Genomic DNA, 17,088 nt, shown 5'->3' on the forward strand with positions numbered 1-17,088 from the left:
AAAATCATTTCTGATCATTTTTTCATTTCAATGCAAAACAATAATAATTGCCAAGACATCATATTTTCGACGGATCAACTATGGTTCCCTTGGAACGAGCTATCAAGTAAAACCTTTTCTGTCAAGAAAGGCCGCAAAGTTTTTTTAGTTGATTTAAAAATCCATTTTAAATCCATTGCGGTCATACAAAGGATCATTGCACTCAGACAAATATACTTCATCGGTTTGAAAAATAATATCACAAATTTAAGGCTAATTTAACAATGTTTATTGTTAACCAAAAACGCTTTTTTTGCCTTATACTTTTTTCAGAGAAAAGAAACAAAACTAAAAACTAATAAAAATATATTGGTGATTGTTTTAGGACTACTGCTTTTTCAATTTTCTAAAACTTAAACATTAACGGAAAACTCTAAATAAGGCCAATGCATTTTTTTAGTTTTTGTAAAATATTTATGATCGTGGCAAAATTCGAACATTCAAAAGACCAAGGGCTGTAGAATGGTTAACACGTATGCACGATTACGGGTATCATGTAATCATGAGATATCACAAAATCAAGGAAAAAAACAAACTTCATGCAAAATTGTGGATTTTATGACTTATTTACAAAAATCAATTAAAATTACAAATCATAAGCTGTCTATAAAATGTCAATATCTAACACCAAACAAAATTTCTAAATAAATAAAAAAAATGAAACTTATTGACAATAACATTAAAAACAGAAACCAGACAAAAATTTAAAAATAAACCTCAAAAAAAAAACATTCATAATTTTAATTCAAAGTGCAAAACTTAAACATTAGTCTTTCAAGATAGGGACCATCCTTAAACCACGTGGGCACTTGACATAAATAACACTTAAGTGCTTATAACTTTTGATAGGGTTGTCTTCTTCAACCTTTTGAACTCGTTGGAAAGGTCTTTTCAATACCTTCCTAAAAATGTATAACATGACGGGGTTTCTTACAAAAACCATCCTTTTTACAATCTTCCGGACATTTGCTAAAATCGTTTTTTAGCATAACTATTGAAGTACTTAACTAAACTTTATAATTTTCGATAGCGACTTATGGGACCCCAAGACGGATCGAATGAGACCAAAACAGACAAAATCGGTTGATCCAGTGCCGAGATAACCCAGTGCAAATTTTTTGATCAGCATCCCACCACACACACAGACATTTGCTCAGAATTTGATTCTGAGTCGATATGTATACGTGAAGGTGGGTCTAGGAGGTCAAATTAGGAATTTCATTTTTCAAGTGATTTTATAGCCTTTCCAAGTGAGGTGAGGAAGGCAAAAATGCCATCATAAACCTCCAACATCATTCAAAATCTTTTTTTATGCAAGAAAAGAGGTTGGCAAAAAGCAGATCTTTAAAAAAAATATTTATAAATCTTTTTTTTATCAAAAAAAAAGCTTGAAAGACGATACACAACACGACACGACTTGACACGATAGTTATTTAAGTATAAAAAAATCTTTTTTTAATTTTGTGGATTTTGATGTTCAATATTATTCAGTCAAATATTGACAAAATATCTATGAATTCAAGAACATATATTTTTGTTTTTTTTTTGTCTGCGATATTGTTCAATGTTTTTGTCTCCCCAATTCCTCTTCAACATTTTCTTACGCGATTTTTGCATTTGAGACTAGTTTTGAGAATGCAATACAGGGGCAAGAAACCACAATACAAAAGTTGAAAAATTTAAGATGATTTTCTAAATTTTAATGATGTTTTCTCAATTTTCTAAATTTTAATACTATTGCTGAAGTTTAAAATATCAATTTGTGAAAAAGTGTTTCTCTACACGTTTATACGTTATTTGTTGAAATATAATCATAAATAGGGTTAGCGAATTTTCACGATTTCGCGGACAGCGAGAAATTTTTAAAATTTAGACATTTTAAAACATAAATATAACATTTACTAATAAATGAATGCCATGGATACCTAAATGAAGTAAATAAGAATCAGGCAAATAAAAAAACAGATTTATCAATTTATCACAAAATGCAATGGTTGGATCTAACAGTTAGGAAGAAGATTGAAAATTGGAGTTATGCTTCTTCAAATAATAATTTCAATTTCTTTGAATATTGGCCTTTGGTTAGTTAAGTTTTATGCACATGTTCAATATAATTTTTTTGGATTTTTAAAGTTTTTCAGTAGAAGATTTTTAAATTGTCTATAAAAGTTTGTGACATGATTTTAAACGTTCGCTCAGATTTTTTATTCAAATAAATTATTTTATTTTTTAAAAATCGAACAATAGCATTTTTGAAAAAGTTGTAATGGATTCAGTTGATACAGTCGACTTTTTTAGGTCGATATTTCAGGGAACAAGGGTGAAGGAAGCAATCAGGATATAGAATTCAATAATGGAAGTAATCTAATAGAAGGAACTGAAAATTCGATTGGAATAGCGATAAACGAATGCGAAATCAGAGCTATTTGGAGCATCGATAGTATTGTATCAGCTTTTCTTCGTAAACTTAATTAATTTTTTTTTAAATCGGGCCATTTTACAAAATTTGATGATTTGTCCCCGTGGAAAGTGTGTAGATTTGATTCAAAAATGTGTTAAATAAAGCAAAAAAAAACTTTCTGTAAATTTAACGTAAGATTTTTAATGTTTTTTTTTAACAATTACCACGTTCCGTGAAAATTGCAATTTTTAATCGTGAAAAATCACCAAGCCTAATCATACGCTATTAAGTTAACACAACACAGAAAAAAATCAATTCTCGAAACCGTGAAATCAGTTCACGATTATGAGAACCACGAAATGCACCATACTCATGAATAAATTCCTTCGTGGATCTCACATTCGTGAACTTAATTCACGATTACGGGAATTGATTTTTTTCTGTGAAACTGCTTAAAAAATAGTGAGGGACTAAACAAATAAAACTGCAAGCCAATTTTGTTTAAAAACATTACAAAATTAAAGAGATATATAATGGACATTGAGAAGACACACAAAAAATGTTAAACAATGTTAAACATTCAACCCAAAATATCGAGACAATTTAGTTTGAATTCAATTCAGTTCCTTTCTTTGGTTTATCAACTAAATATTGTTTTTGTAAGAGCCATACAGAATTTCAGAGGAACCTTTCAGCAGTGCATAACACTTATATTTCAATGGATAGAATTCTCGCTTAATTTTTCAAAATATCCTATCATCATAGGAAACCCATGGCACATAGGACCTTTTGGGAAATTACTCATAAGTCATAACATATCTGGACATAATCTCAAAATCTGAACAAGACAAAAATTACTGCAAACTAATTTTGACATGAAAAGAAAGAGATTTAAAATGTTGAATGATTCAAAATTGGTTAAAAAATGATTTTTGGCGAATTTTTAAGTGTGGGGTTTGGTTTTAACGGGTTTAACTCATAAAAATCAACCCGACAAGCATTTCATATTCTTAGAAAATAAGAATAAAATATCACAACGCCACTGCACCATTAAAACATTTTCAAAACGACATTTTTCAACTGACTTCAGCGCAGGTAATCGCCCTCATCAGAACAGCTTAATTGACCAATTTGCTGAGTAAACACAGCCCTAAACCCCCTCACTAAAGGGGCAACACTAGCAATTAGTAGGCCGGTGTGTATTCATTACGAAACCACACACAAACCCAAATATCTCCAAAATGCAACAGTGTGCGCGACATTCTCTCAACCCCACAGATAAGCGACAGATAAAAACAACAACAAACAAACAAATGATTAGTTCAACCGAAAAGCAGAGCACATCTTTCCTCCCTTACGTATGTATTTGTGCGACGTGTAGTGTGCAACTAGCGAATACATGCTAATTTGTTGTTTTTTTTTTCGTTTTTAAGTTCGCACACTAAAGTCGAGCTAATTTGCTGAAAACCTGGCACAACCACTTTCGCAATCAAATTTACATTTTTGCTTTAGTGGGTTTGCTGCGCACGCTGCATATTATTATTATTTTTTCAGCAAATGTTGTGCTTTTTTTCGTTGACGTCACAAACCGCTCTCCCTGCATCATCACCACCAGTGCTATTTTGTAGTATTGTTGATCCCTTACGTTTTGTTCTCCCCTTTTGGCACAAAAAATCACAATTCCCCTCACACACTGCGAAACTATTGTTTTCGAACGCGACGACGCAACAGGTTAAGGTGAAACGCACACGCACGCACTTTTGCGATTCTGCTTCCACCTTAAAACAGTTTTTTTTCGTTTTTGCACGAAGATCGCGAGATCGCAGCAACCACTGTGTGTGCAAAGTTCGGTGAAAGTCGTCGTGTCGTCGCAAAAGAAACACAGTTTTTTTTTGATAATTAATCAACTTTTTTTGCTTTTGATCTTCCTCTGCTCTTCTGCTAAAGCTAAACCCCGTTTAAGGCTGTATTAGTGCTCTACTTAAAAGGGTATTCTCCAGCGAGAGCCACGTTCGCTGCGTTCAACGGTTGCGATTAGACTAAACACAACAAATCGAGCACCGGACTAAGTAGCCACGGGCAAGATGCACTAGTTCGGTGTGATAATGACGCCTCACAAATACAACCAAGGCGACGCGTAGCAGGCTGCGCCGACGATGACGATCGTTCGCGCGAACCGCAGAATCGCGACTGCTCGAGCGTGGCTTCGGCGGCGCGCGATCGCGACCAAGTAGGCTGGTTTCGCGAAAGCAACGTTCAGCGGTAGTTGTGAGATCGCGCCCGAATCGGTCGGTGATGCTGTGTGTGGAGAAGATTTGCGCGAATGCCGGCAGGTTCCCAGGTTCAGGTTTTACGCTTTTGGACTCCAGCTGATGATGATGATGATGATTGCTCGAGAGAAGATGATGACGAAAGCCGCGTCGCGTCATCATCAGCGAATGTTTTGCTGATGCACACACATAAACACATTTGCGACGACAGAAAACGTGCGCGATCGTCTCGTGGGGATTTCTGAGATTTGTTGTTAGTTTGAATTTTGATGACGTCGTAAGAAAACGTTACCAACATTGGCAAGATTTAATTGCACAACGAGGCAGACAAAAATCTGAATTTAGATTTTGTACTGTTGAAAAATTTGCTACAAAATTACCCTTTTAAAAATATTACTTTTGTATTTTTTAATCAGGCTGAAACTTGTTGGTTGTTTGCCCAGAAAAGACATTTTGCATCACCTTATAATTTTCCATACAAATTTGGAGGGATGAATTTTTTAACTAATTTTTTTTTATTTTTTGGTGTTTGAAGGTCATATTTTCAGGAACTTCCTGAAAGGGCGCAAAATCTTTGACCAAGTTATGATTTTTTGAACATAAAGTGATTTTTAATATTACAAAAAAGGTTAAAACCCAATTTTTCTCTATTTTTTTAAGGGAAAAAATAAATTTTCTATAAAAAAGTACTTCGCGAAATTTTGATCAATTGCACCGATTTCAAATTATAAATAAAATATTACCATGTTTGACAATTTTAGAAAAAAAATCGAATGTGCATTTTAGAGGTGGGCAAAAAAAGAGCGAGCCGCTCAAAGAGCCGGTTCACTGAAAATAGCGAACGAACCGTGGCTCACAAAAAAAGAACCGCGGTTCTTTTTTAATCTCCGGTCTTTTGAAAGAACCGTTTCAAGATGACATGATTTTTGATATAAATATAATTAACTGAATTTAAAAAAAAAAATAGTATTAAATTTGTTTTTGAGAATTGAAAGTGCAATTTCAAAAATGTCAATGCTTATAAAAATTAATCCCAAAAGTAAATGATTTGTTAAAATCTTACCAAAAATGTACTGAATATCGGTTCAATCAGAATGTAGAAAAAGTTCACAGAATATATTCTCCAAATAAAATATTAGCATTATTTCAATTCATGTAGAAATTAATACAATTTTAAAATTACAAGCAATTTTTCCGGCATGCTAGATTTAAGTTTGGATGCCATTCTATTACTCGAATGTTTAAGTTCGAGTAGAAATCTTGACATGAAGACCACCATCCAAGACCTATGGTTTTCAAGGGCATCTTCTCGTTTTCAGTTTAATTTTTTTTTAATCAAATAATTTATAAAAGTCCAAAGTGTTATAAAATCACACGATTCTTAAAAAAACCTTTTCATCCAAATTTTGAAAAAGAGCGAAAGAGCCGTTCAAAAGAGCGGCTCTTTTTAATGAGCGAACGAAAATGAGCGGCTCCTAAAAAAGAGCGATTTTGCCCACCTCTAGTGCATTTAGCCTTTTTTTAACTTTGTGCTATGGCCTCTGGTTACTGAAATATGGCCATTCAAAAATGGCATTTTTTCTGTGTTACGCAATTAGCTCTCATACATTGATCATCTCATAATCCGATACTTAATTAAAAAAATGCAAATTTTGAAAAATTTTCTTCTCTTTCTAATAAAAGTTATTTGGAAATAAAACACAATGACGAAAATAAGTGTTTCAAGTCTGCACAGTATAAAATCATGGTAATATTTCATCTGGGAAGGGGTAAATTTGATGTTAGAAAAAAACCTCTGAAAATGAGTAATTTTACCACTTTTCTGGTGTAATGTCACTTTTCAGTTTTAATTGAGGTAAAATTTCATCATAAAAAAGCAACTCTCTACGAAATCAGTATTTTTTTCTAAATTTTAATTTTTGTATTTTTTAATCCGGCTGAAACTCTTTTGGTGCCTTCGGTATGCCAAAAAAAGTCATTTTGCGTCATTAGTTTTTCCATATACTTTTCCATACAAATTTGGCAGCTTCAAATATCTGTATCGTTAGAAGGATTTTTTTGATCGATTTGGTGTCTTTGGCAAAGTTGTAGGTATGGATAAGGACTACACTGAAAAAAATGATACACGGTAAAATTTTTTTTGGTGATTTTTAATTTCAGTTTTTGTCACTAAAACTTGATTTGCAAAAATAACACTATTTAAAAAATTTCTTTATTTTCTGATATGTTTTAGGGGACATCAAATGCCAACTTTTCAGAAATTTCCAGAATGGGCAAAAAATCTTTGACCGAGTTATGAATTTTTAAATCAATACTGATTTTTTCAAAAAATCGAAATACTGGTAATTTTTTCAACTTTTTTTTCGATTTAAAATCGAATTTGCAATCAAAAAGTATACTAGTGAAATTTTCATTAAGTGCACGGTTTTCAAGTTATGGACATTTTTAGGTAACATTTTTGGAAATAGTCGCAGTTATTCATTTTTTTAAATTTGTGCCCATGTTTGTCCACTCTTGAAAAAATATTTTTGAAAAACTGAGAAAATTCTCTATACTTCGCTTTTTTGAACTTTGTTGATACAACCCTTAGTTGATGAGATATTGCCATCCAAAGGTTTAAAAACATGAAAATTGATGTTTTCTAAGTCTCACTCAAACATCCCACCATTTTCTAATTTCGATACCTCAGCAACTTATGGTCCGAATTTCAATGTAAGAATTTGAAAAATTCTTGAAATTTTCTGATCTTTTCGAAAAAAAACTTTTATTTTTTGTTTAATCAAGACTAACATTTCAAAAGGGCGCAATATTGAATGCTTGGGCCTTCTGAAATGTTGGTCTTGATTAAAAAATAATAAAACATCATGATAATTACAAACTGATGATGCAAATTGCTTTTTGGGTACACGGAAAGCATTCAAAATAATGCAGTCATATTAAAAAAATGCAAAAAAACGAATTGTCAAAATATTAATTTCTGGATCCACCCTTTCTTGGCAAATACCACCCAATTAAAAATAGAAGTCTAATTATTTGTGCAATGGAACATTCTGATCAGTTTTAGGCCATTAAAAAAATCACTTTCACATACTTGCCCTATATTCGAAAATGTCCAAAATAAGTGTTCGAAGCCTTTTCAAAAGTTATCCTTGGTTTTAAAAATTCAAAATGATTTCTACAGAAATGTACAGAAAATTTCACAATTGTTTCTTTTTTTTACATTAAAAATTGAACCAATAGTTTCCTAAATATCACCAGTTTAATATAAGGTCTTATTAGATGCACCGAGAAAACTTATTTTTCATCAAATTTAAGCTAACACTAAAATAGTTTTGATTGAGTTTTTGAATGTATGGGATATTAATCATATTATATAAATAAGTAATAAATATAATAATCCTTCATTAGTTATTTTTCCAAACGAAATAACGAATAAAAAATCAAAATATAGTTATAATTTAATTTATCTTCCTAAAATTTAGTGGTTGCCAATTCAGGGCGTCATCCATAAAGTATGTCACGCAAAAATCGGCCAAAATTAACCACCCCTCCCCCCTATGTCACACTTTGTCACACAAGGTTGAACCCCCCCTTGTTTTTGATGGGATTTTTATAGTTTTTATTTCTTTAAACTCTCAAAATTTTGGTATTTTTGCCAATTTTAATATGAATTGTCTAATTATTATTTTTTTTAGAATAAACATTGCTGTATGAAAAACAGTTTTGTGTCTTTTAAAAATTAGTAAACCTAATTATAATGTGATACTTCTGAATAATAGTAAGCAAACAATTTAAGAAAAGAGGATTTAATTTAATTGTAGACATTTCGAATAAATATCATGCAATCATAAAAAACCTTGCGTGACGTCACAGTTTCCCAAACCCCACCCCCCTCCCCCCTTCGTCACATCTTGTCACACCAACGGAAACCCCCCCCCCCCCTAAGAGCGTACGTACTTTATGGATGACGCCTTGCTAATGCAATTTGGCCGAGAGTATAAATAAGTTGTTTTCATGTACTTGTCATGCAATATTTACTTTTTTAAGTAAATCATGAAATAATTATATTTAAAAAAACTATTTCTTTAAACAAACAAATGATAAAAAAGCACTTATGAAAATAAAAAAACTTGTCTTAATGTGTAATCAGATTTATAACAGGTTCAAATCGGATTTTCAAAAAAGGTTTATTTTGAATAAACAATAAAAAGAGAGTAATAGTTCTTTTAAGAATGTTCTCAAGACAAATTATCCCTCAGTTCATATCAGATTGTAATAATACTCAATATAAAGCTTACCAGTTCAGAATCGCTCGCATTAAAAATCTAGAACACGGTGTTTACCTGCAAATAAAAAAGAAGAAAAAACACAATTAATTGACGAAAATTTTGCAAGTCGATTAATTTCCTCCGAATGTACGTCAATTGGATATCCCCCAGCGTATATACGTTATAGTGCATCAAAGTATAACCACCAGACAAGCTGGGGTTTGGGGTTTGCAGAATGAAGCGAGCCAACGAACACACAATCACAATTAATTACAATTTCAAAACACACATCGAAGGCTGTTCAAAATGCGTTCACAAATCTCGTACCTGCGTCATATCGGTTTGTCGGTTTTGTTATGGTGAGGTGACCTTACGGGCAATTTAGACGAAACAAATGGAGAAGGACAGCAATTTGCCAAAAGTGATGCACTTTTGGGGGAGTTGAGTTATAACGGGACTGTTGTCTTAGAAGAAGTCTCGGATTAGTTTTCAAAAAGCCGTAAGAGCCATTGGTAAACAAAGTCCTTTTTGCATCGGTATTCGACCTACTTACGAAAAACCAATATCAAAAATGCTTGAGATTGTTCATCTACACGTCCTTCAAGTGCCCCAAACTAAAAATAAATGAAATTTTGTTTAATTTAGGAGAAAAGCGAAAATTAGTGTCAGAGGTCACGGTGGCTCTTACGGCTTTTTGAAAACTCACCCGAGAAGTGTATTTGGTTCGATTCTTCAAAACTTCAAAAGCTGATTGACCAATCAAAATGCACTATTTCCGCGTGGATTTCTGCAAAAAAAAAGTACATTGACGTCATTGCGACTAGCCTTCATTTTAAAGCCAAAGTGAACAACCTCTAAGAAAATTTTCTCCGGTCCAGTTTGCGGAACGTACGTGTGAGAAGAATTAAATTCACCTGGCAACCCCCCGAAATAAGGCAAAAATGCTGCGGAATGACGCACGATCCGAAACAGCCTGGCCGGAAAACCAGATTGATGTGCGCATTCGTCCGAGGAGAGTTGGGTAGGAAGTGTGGAGAAAGGTTAGAAAAAAAGTTGGATATTTTTTATGGTGTTGATTTATATGCGGAGATTGTTGACTAAATCAAAAAGTTTTGATTAAGATTTCAAAAACCCAAAAGACTTCCAACAAGATTGCATAATTCAACCCCAAAAAAAATCAAGCATTCACTCTCCCGACAGTTGTCGATTGCGCGCCCACCAGCTTCCAAAATGGTCACAAATCACCTCATTAAGGTCCCAACTGGGCACAAAAATCAATAAATAACGAGCCAGCTCCAGATCGATCGATTCGACCCTATCATTACCGTCACTTTCCATTTGCACCTGGCAATCTTTGTGCTGAAAAATTGCATTAATATTTTTTGTAGTTCTTCATCGTCGTTTCAAGTCACGATCGCCGAGGTCCCCTTTCCATTTAAGGATCTCAAGACAAAAAAGAATCCATAATTAACATTTCTAAGTCGAACCAACGAACCAATGCAGGTCACCGCGATTTTGCACCCAATTTTTTGTCCCCAGTTTTGCACCTCATTGTGGCGCAATTGGTCACCAGTCAACCCAGCAGGCCATGGGTGCATTTTTACCGCTCAATTAGGGACCCCATTTGGCAGCGCCAGCTAGCCCAACTGGCCAGCCTCCTTCGATCGATACAGTTTGGGCCACCTCCCCCGTTCTCAGGTTCGTGAATCGTGACGGAATGTTTCGCCGCTAATGAATTAGGTTCGCACAGATATTGGTGACGATTTTTGCCGAATACCATGTACGATTTGTTTGTTACCTACTTAATATGTTGATATGATTTTTCGCAAAACTAAAGTTTTACAATTAAATTTATTTAAAAAAAATCTAATAATTTTATTGCAAATCTACCCAAACTTTGCAAAAGCACGGTTTAGTACAATGTTTTTCAAAAATGAGCAATTCTCTGCGAAATTGATCGATTTCATGAATTTTTCATGTAATTTTTTATTTGGCTCAAACTTTTTGGGGGTCTTTCCTATGACTAAAGAAGCCATTTTGTGTCATTGGTTTACCCATATAAGGCACCATACATTTTGGCAGCTACCCATATCCAACGTTATTATTCGAAAATCTGTATCTTTTGAAGGAATTTTTCAGATCGGTTTCGTGTCTTCGGAAAAGTTATAGGATGGGGACTATTTAGAAAATATGGTAAACGTAAAAAAATGCCAAATTTTTGATAAACTTTTTTCACAAAATATAAATTTTCTCAAAATTGGTATTTTTTGATTTTCGAGATTTTTTATATGTTTTAAGAGACAAAACCGCAGAAAATAGAAAAGTATGTTTTTTGCCTTCCTCACCACACTGAGCATGGCTATAAAATCACTCGAAAAAAGAACTTCTTAAATACACCTCCTAGATATACCTTCACGTATACCTATCGACTCAGAATCAAATTCTGAACAAATGTCTATGGGGATGTGTGTAGACATGATTTTTTTCCACACGATTATCTCAGAACTGGCTGAACCGATTTTGGCCGGACCCGCCTTATTTTGTTCGTTTTGAGGTCCCCTAAGACCCTATTAAATTTCATTCTGTTTAGTGAAGTACTTTTTTTCTATTTTTCATTTTTATTTTTTATTTTTTTTTTATTTTATTTTTTTTTATGCCGTGAAAAAGTTTTTTTGTAGCTACAAAAAAGGGTGATTTTTGCATAACCTCAACGGCCGGGTCTTTATGCTTACGCGCGAGAGTCGCGCAGCTTGCGTATCTCCCGGTTGCCACATTGCTTAAGCAGTGTCTGCGTCTCTTCTGGAAAAAGTCTGTAGTAATTATGTTGCTGAATACATCATTTTGTCTCGACAAAGATTTACACGAATTTTTTACTTAAATATACAACTCATAAGACATCGTTTACTAAGACTAGAGGGACTGCATGCAATTCCATTGTGTATCTAATGTTGGTATATCAGCACTTTTAAATTCAATTACAGCCCCCCCATTTTCTCCTTTATTTCTGAGAGTTGGTTAAAAAATAATTGAAAATTGAAAATTGAAATTCATAAAAAAAAATTAGAAGAAATTTTTTTTATAAAATAAAAAAAAAACTCTTAAATTAATTTGTAAATACAACCAAAAATACGACATGAATGTGAGGAAGGCACCATCCACCTTAAGGTGGATTAAGTAACGTTTTTTTATTTAATATTTGTACCAACTTTAAAGAAAAACAAACAAACAAATTTAGGGTTTTAAAGTTAAAACTGCCTTTTATTTTCTTGCACCAATATCTCTGCAAAAAATGGCCCTATTTTCAATGTTAATCAAACATTTGAGACATTCTCTGAACAACTCTAATATTTAAAAAAAGCGTAAAAGTTAAAAAAAATGTTAGTCTTGATTTCAAAATAAAAAAAATGAAATTTTCCCATCATTTGGCCAAAACAAATTTCTCAAACTTTCTCCAAAAAATCTAAGGACCTAAAAGAAATATTGTTAGAAATTTGTATTTTTGGGCCTCCCAGGAAAAGAAGCAAAAAAATAGCTTCAAGAAAATATATATAGTTTTTTCAGATGTATATTACAACTGTACTACACCTGTAATAAAGTATAAAACATTATGTGATGATTCTTATTTAAAATTTTAAGACAATTAAGTTTACTATTTGAAAATAATAATTTCATTGCAGGCTGATTCTTAAGAACAATTTGACATCAAAAAATCATGGTTTTGGATTATAAAAGAAAAAGAAATAAAAATAAAAATTTTCGACGTAAATAAAGTGGCAATTTTTAAGACTTAGCCATCATGTTTTTTTTAATTTAATTTAATTTTATTTTATCCTCTCTTCTTTCTCCTTCTCCTTTTTCCAATTTTTATTGTTGTATTTTTTGATCTGCAATTTTACATCATCTGTTTGGCCATGTCAATTTCCAAACAAATTTGGCAGCACGCAAAATTCAAAAATCTGTATCTTTTGAAGGATTTTTTTAACAAATTTGTAGGAATGGATGAAGACTGGCATTTTAAGGCTTTGTTTTCAGACCAAAAGTTCCCTTTAAATTTTGAAAACATGTTTTCCCCTGATTATGGGCCAAATATGAAGGGGTGGGCAATATAAACTTTAATAATAGTTGCATAAATTTAAATATGTTTTGCCCTTTTTGGAGATTTCTGATTTTTTTTGAATTATTTTTTAATTACGAAAAAATGATTTATCTACAACTTTGTAGAGTTTTAATTAATTCGTCCATCCCGGAAATTCCTGGGTCAAAATTCGCGGGATTTTTTTATATTTTGTCCCGGAAATTCCCGAAACTAAAAAAGAATAACTAAATTGTGGTCTGAAAATTCAGAATTGGTTGTGAAAAAAGACGAACAGTTGAATACATAGGAATCGATACGAATTTAAAAGTATGAAAATTTGTATTTGGCAATATCAGCATTAATTCGGCTTATTAGGGAAAATTGTTAAAATTAGTTTACAGATCCGCAAAATTCCTAGCGCTTTTAATATTTTCTATTTAATTTAATTCATTTTTAAAATAATTGGTAATAAATTTACGTATATTGATGTTTTAAAGCTTAAAAAATATCATATTTTATCATTTTTCATCAAACTCTGGGATCTGGACAAAATTAACGAATTAAGACAGCTGATAAAGCCACATTTTTTGTATTATGTTTTGATTTTTTTTTTTAATTAATTTCGGTTAAAACAGAGCAAAATAATTAGTACACCGATTTCCAAATGTATTGCCCTCCTGCGCCTATTCAGCCTGTAGTTCCGATTTTCCCAGTAGGCGGTAGCGACTTAAAAATAATATGTTTTATATAAAACATGAAATCCTAAACTTATAAAAAATACATTGGCTGGTGTTATTCTATTTGTTTTCGTTTTTTGTTTTTTTAAACAAAGTTTCAAATCAGCTAAGCTTATTTATTTTGAATCACATTGGATTAGAAATTGTGGTTCATTTAAGATCCAAAGAGCAACAAAGAACCAACAAAAATCTTAAAAAACTGCTGTTCTTGTTTAGATTGAAGTATAGATAATCACCAATTAATTTCACCATTTTCTAATGTCGATATCTCAGCAACTAATGGTCCGATTTTCAATGTTAAAATATGAAACATTCGTGAAATTATCCGATCTTTTCGAAAACAATATTTTGAAATAAAATATATATCAAGACTAACATTTCAAAAGGGCGTAATATTGGCTGTATATCATAGGTACTCGAAATCTTGGTTTTCATTAGTGTTAGTGCATCTCTCCGTGCCAAGAAAACCAAAACAACAACAAAAGAACAATAGACCGTGATAGGAAAACCAAAACATAAACAAAGTCATGCTTTTACCTCACCTTCTGAACCCCAAACTTAAAAGCTCAAACTCAACAGCAGTTAAGTTTTACTATTCAGCAAACGAAAGCTTTGCGCGATGAGGACGCCAACTACATTTCAGATTGCAAACCACGTCATTTCAAAAGCTCAACCCAGCAAACCATTAATCGTCGGGTTCGTCGCTTGCAAAGCTTCTCTCACACGAGCGCATTCAACTCTCTTGAATAAGCTTCTTCGCGCTCTCGCTCACCCTCTCTTACCTTTTTCTTGGCGATGTCCCGCTCCTGCGGTCCGATCGTGTACAGATCGACGATTCCGAGCAGACAGTCGTCGCACCGACACACGTCCTCTCCGAGCACGAGCGAGCCAATTGACGAGGAGGAGTCCATCGAGTCGGTCCGGATGAGCCGCGATCCGCCCGGGCCGCCGCCGCCGCCCGGCTGCTGCTGGGAGGCGGCCTCGATCTTCTTCGCCAGCAGGGCCTCCATCAGCGTCCGGGGTCGACCGGTGGCCGAGGACGACGACAGGAGGGACATTTTTGCGTTTTTTTTTTTTTTAGAAAAGGTTTTTTCTCCAATTAATTTTCGGCATTTTTTCACTTGATTTTTTGATCATTTCACTCATATTAAATAACCTGCAAAAATGATGGAAATTTTGTTGGTGAACTTCAATTCTAAATAAACAAAGGCGCGCTTGTTTTGAGTTCTTTTCTTTAAAATTAAAGCAACCAAATTTTCGATTGAAAATTCGGATAAAATGATAAAGAAAGTAGATATTCCACGGAAAACGTGTTGAAATCTATGTCACAAAATCTTCTTTAAGCCATTTCTCATTAAATGTCAATAACCGTTTGTTTTCTCGCATTTGCCAACCCTATTTTAGTCAAATTTCTAGTTTAAAAGATGTTTAACTTGAAGCAAAAATCTCCATCTTTTTTCAGAAGTGTAACAAGGACCGACCATAAACCACGTGAACTTATTGACATTTCTTCTAAAACTCGAATAATATGTCTTTGAAGTCGCTACTAATGAAACCCATCAAAATGTCTAAAAATAGATAGAGGAAATATACCCTTTCTAATCAAACACCTATCTTCGTCATATGGAGAGTTTGATGCTCAATTAAAGCTCCAAAAATACTATTTAGGCTATAAACTTACCAACAACAGCACCGCCCCAAGCAAGCACGCAAATTTATGCCATTTACTGGCCAAAAATATCAAATTTAATGCACTTTGATCATAATTTCTATTTCGCGAGACCATTTCTCATCATTTTGGTGGCACACACATCCACACGCAAGATCAGAGGTTAACTGCTTAACGAAAGTCGCCATCAATATCTTTTCACTTGCGCTAACGATTTCAAAGCGCTTAAGATATAAATTTGCTTCCAACTACTGGCAACATGTTCTTTTTCATATTAGTTAGTCACTCACTTGAAAAATAATCCCGAAACATGTAAATAATAAGCAAGCGCCATCAAAAAAACAAACGCGCCAAGTCTTTTGACGTTTAGATTTTGACTACCCATTCCAATCGAAGGTTGAAGAAAACCGAGCGAGAAGCAAAGGCAAATAAAGAACAATGGGCGGCCACCAACACCATCAACATGCTGGTGCAACGCCTGTTGGAGTGAGCAAGTGATGCCAGGAAATTTTCTCTATAAATGCTAGTTTCGTGAGTTTTCGCTTAAAATTTCATCAATTTTGGCAGCACTAAGCAGATCCAAAAGAGCGCTGGAAGAAAAAAGAACTAAGCTGAAAATAGGAAAATGGGCGTGGCCCAATGCACTCGACTGATTAGAATGCGTTTGGGAAATATATTTTTTAAATGCTTGTAAAAGGAATAGCATAACTTTTAATAAAAGTGAAAATAAACAGAAATGTTCACAAAAAGTTGCTCTACTCGTTGGTGTACTTGGTTTTAGAAAATTTCAAGGAACACTTCATATTATCCAGCATCATTCAAACACGACCGCTTATTAGGCTTAAAATGGGTATATTTCCCCTAACCAAAGAAGACACAATAATGTTGTAATTTTTACCCTCAGAAAGTGGAGTTGCACGACTGACAAGTCTGTGGTCTTATTCAGATTTGTCTATTTATAAATACAAATGTGCAAGATGGCCAACTTCGATACCAGTGGCAGTGAAAACAATCCGAACCAATTTGCCACAGCTGTCAAATGGCACCAAGAAATGCTCTTAATACCGCGTCCAAGATCGTCCGATATCGCCGGACCGTCTTGTTGACCTCGACTGGCACTAATGGCACTCTCTTGTCCTCCCGGTCCCGGTCGCGTCACGCTTGCCAAGGCCAGTTCCTCGCGCGAATAAAATGATTTTACTAATTTACTGTCAAGTTGTCAATTGTTTTGAAGAGCCGGACATTTAGCTCTCTCCCTCTTTCGCTCCGCCGCATTTCTCGGAAAGTGATCACCCGGGAGGATCACTCTTCGGCCGGGTTATTGATAGTGCAGTGTTTGGCCACACACCCCAGCCCGGTCCATCAGGACCGGGGTTTTTTTTCCAGCCGGCCACAGCTGGTTATCGTTCCCATGGCGACGCCGATGACGTCCATGATCCGACGTGATGGCCGTCGCATCCGAGAGTGCCGTGAAATCGATGATTGTGTTATCGGGTCGGCGCGGCTGCGTCATCTGTCAAGTGAGGACTCTCTGGGCAGGGTTGGAAATTTTGAACTTTTATCGAAGATTCACAAATTCTTAAAATTTGTTCAAATATTAACCTGAGAATCCTTAGATTTAATTTGGGA

The 17,088-nt window shown here is 34.0% G+C and overlaps 1 protein-coding gene across 2 annotated transcripts in view; it reads right to left on the reverse strand.

Moving 5' to 3' along the window:
- The window catches only part of LOC120419243 (inositol-trisphosphate 3-kinase A-like), a 54,925-nt gene extending 40,062 nt beyond the window's left edge, over positions 1-14,863 (reverse strand). Inside the window, exon 1 of one of the 2 annotated variants that reach the window (XM_039581906.2) lies at positions 14,573-14,863. In XM_039581906.2, the coding sequence (XP_039437840.1) occupies positions 14,573-14,848 (276 nt within the window). In that variant the 5' untranslated portion in view covers positions 14,849-14,863. Of the gene's footprint in view, positions 1-4,085; positions 4,627-14,572 lie in introns of those variants that run through there. The other variant, XM_039581901.2, reaches the window with a different exon arrangement.
- Between the last annotated feature and the right edge of the window lie 2,225 nt (positions 14,864-17,088).

The sequence above is a fragment of the Culex pipiens genome, chromosome 3 (genome assembly GCF_016801865.2).
Source record: "Culex pipiens pallens isolate TS chromosome 3, TS_CPP_V2, whole genome shotgun sequence".
Taxonomy (NCBI): Eukaryota; Metazoa; Arthropoda; class Insecta; order Diptera; family Culicidae; genus Culex; species Culex pipiens.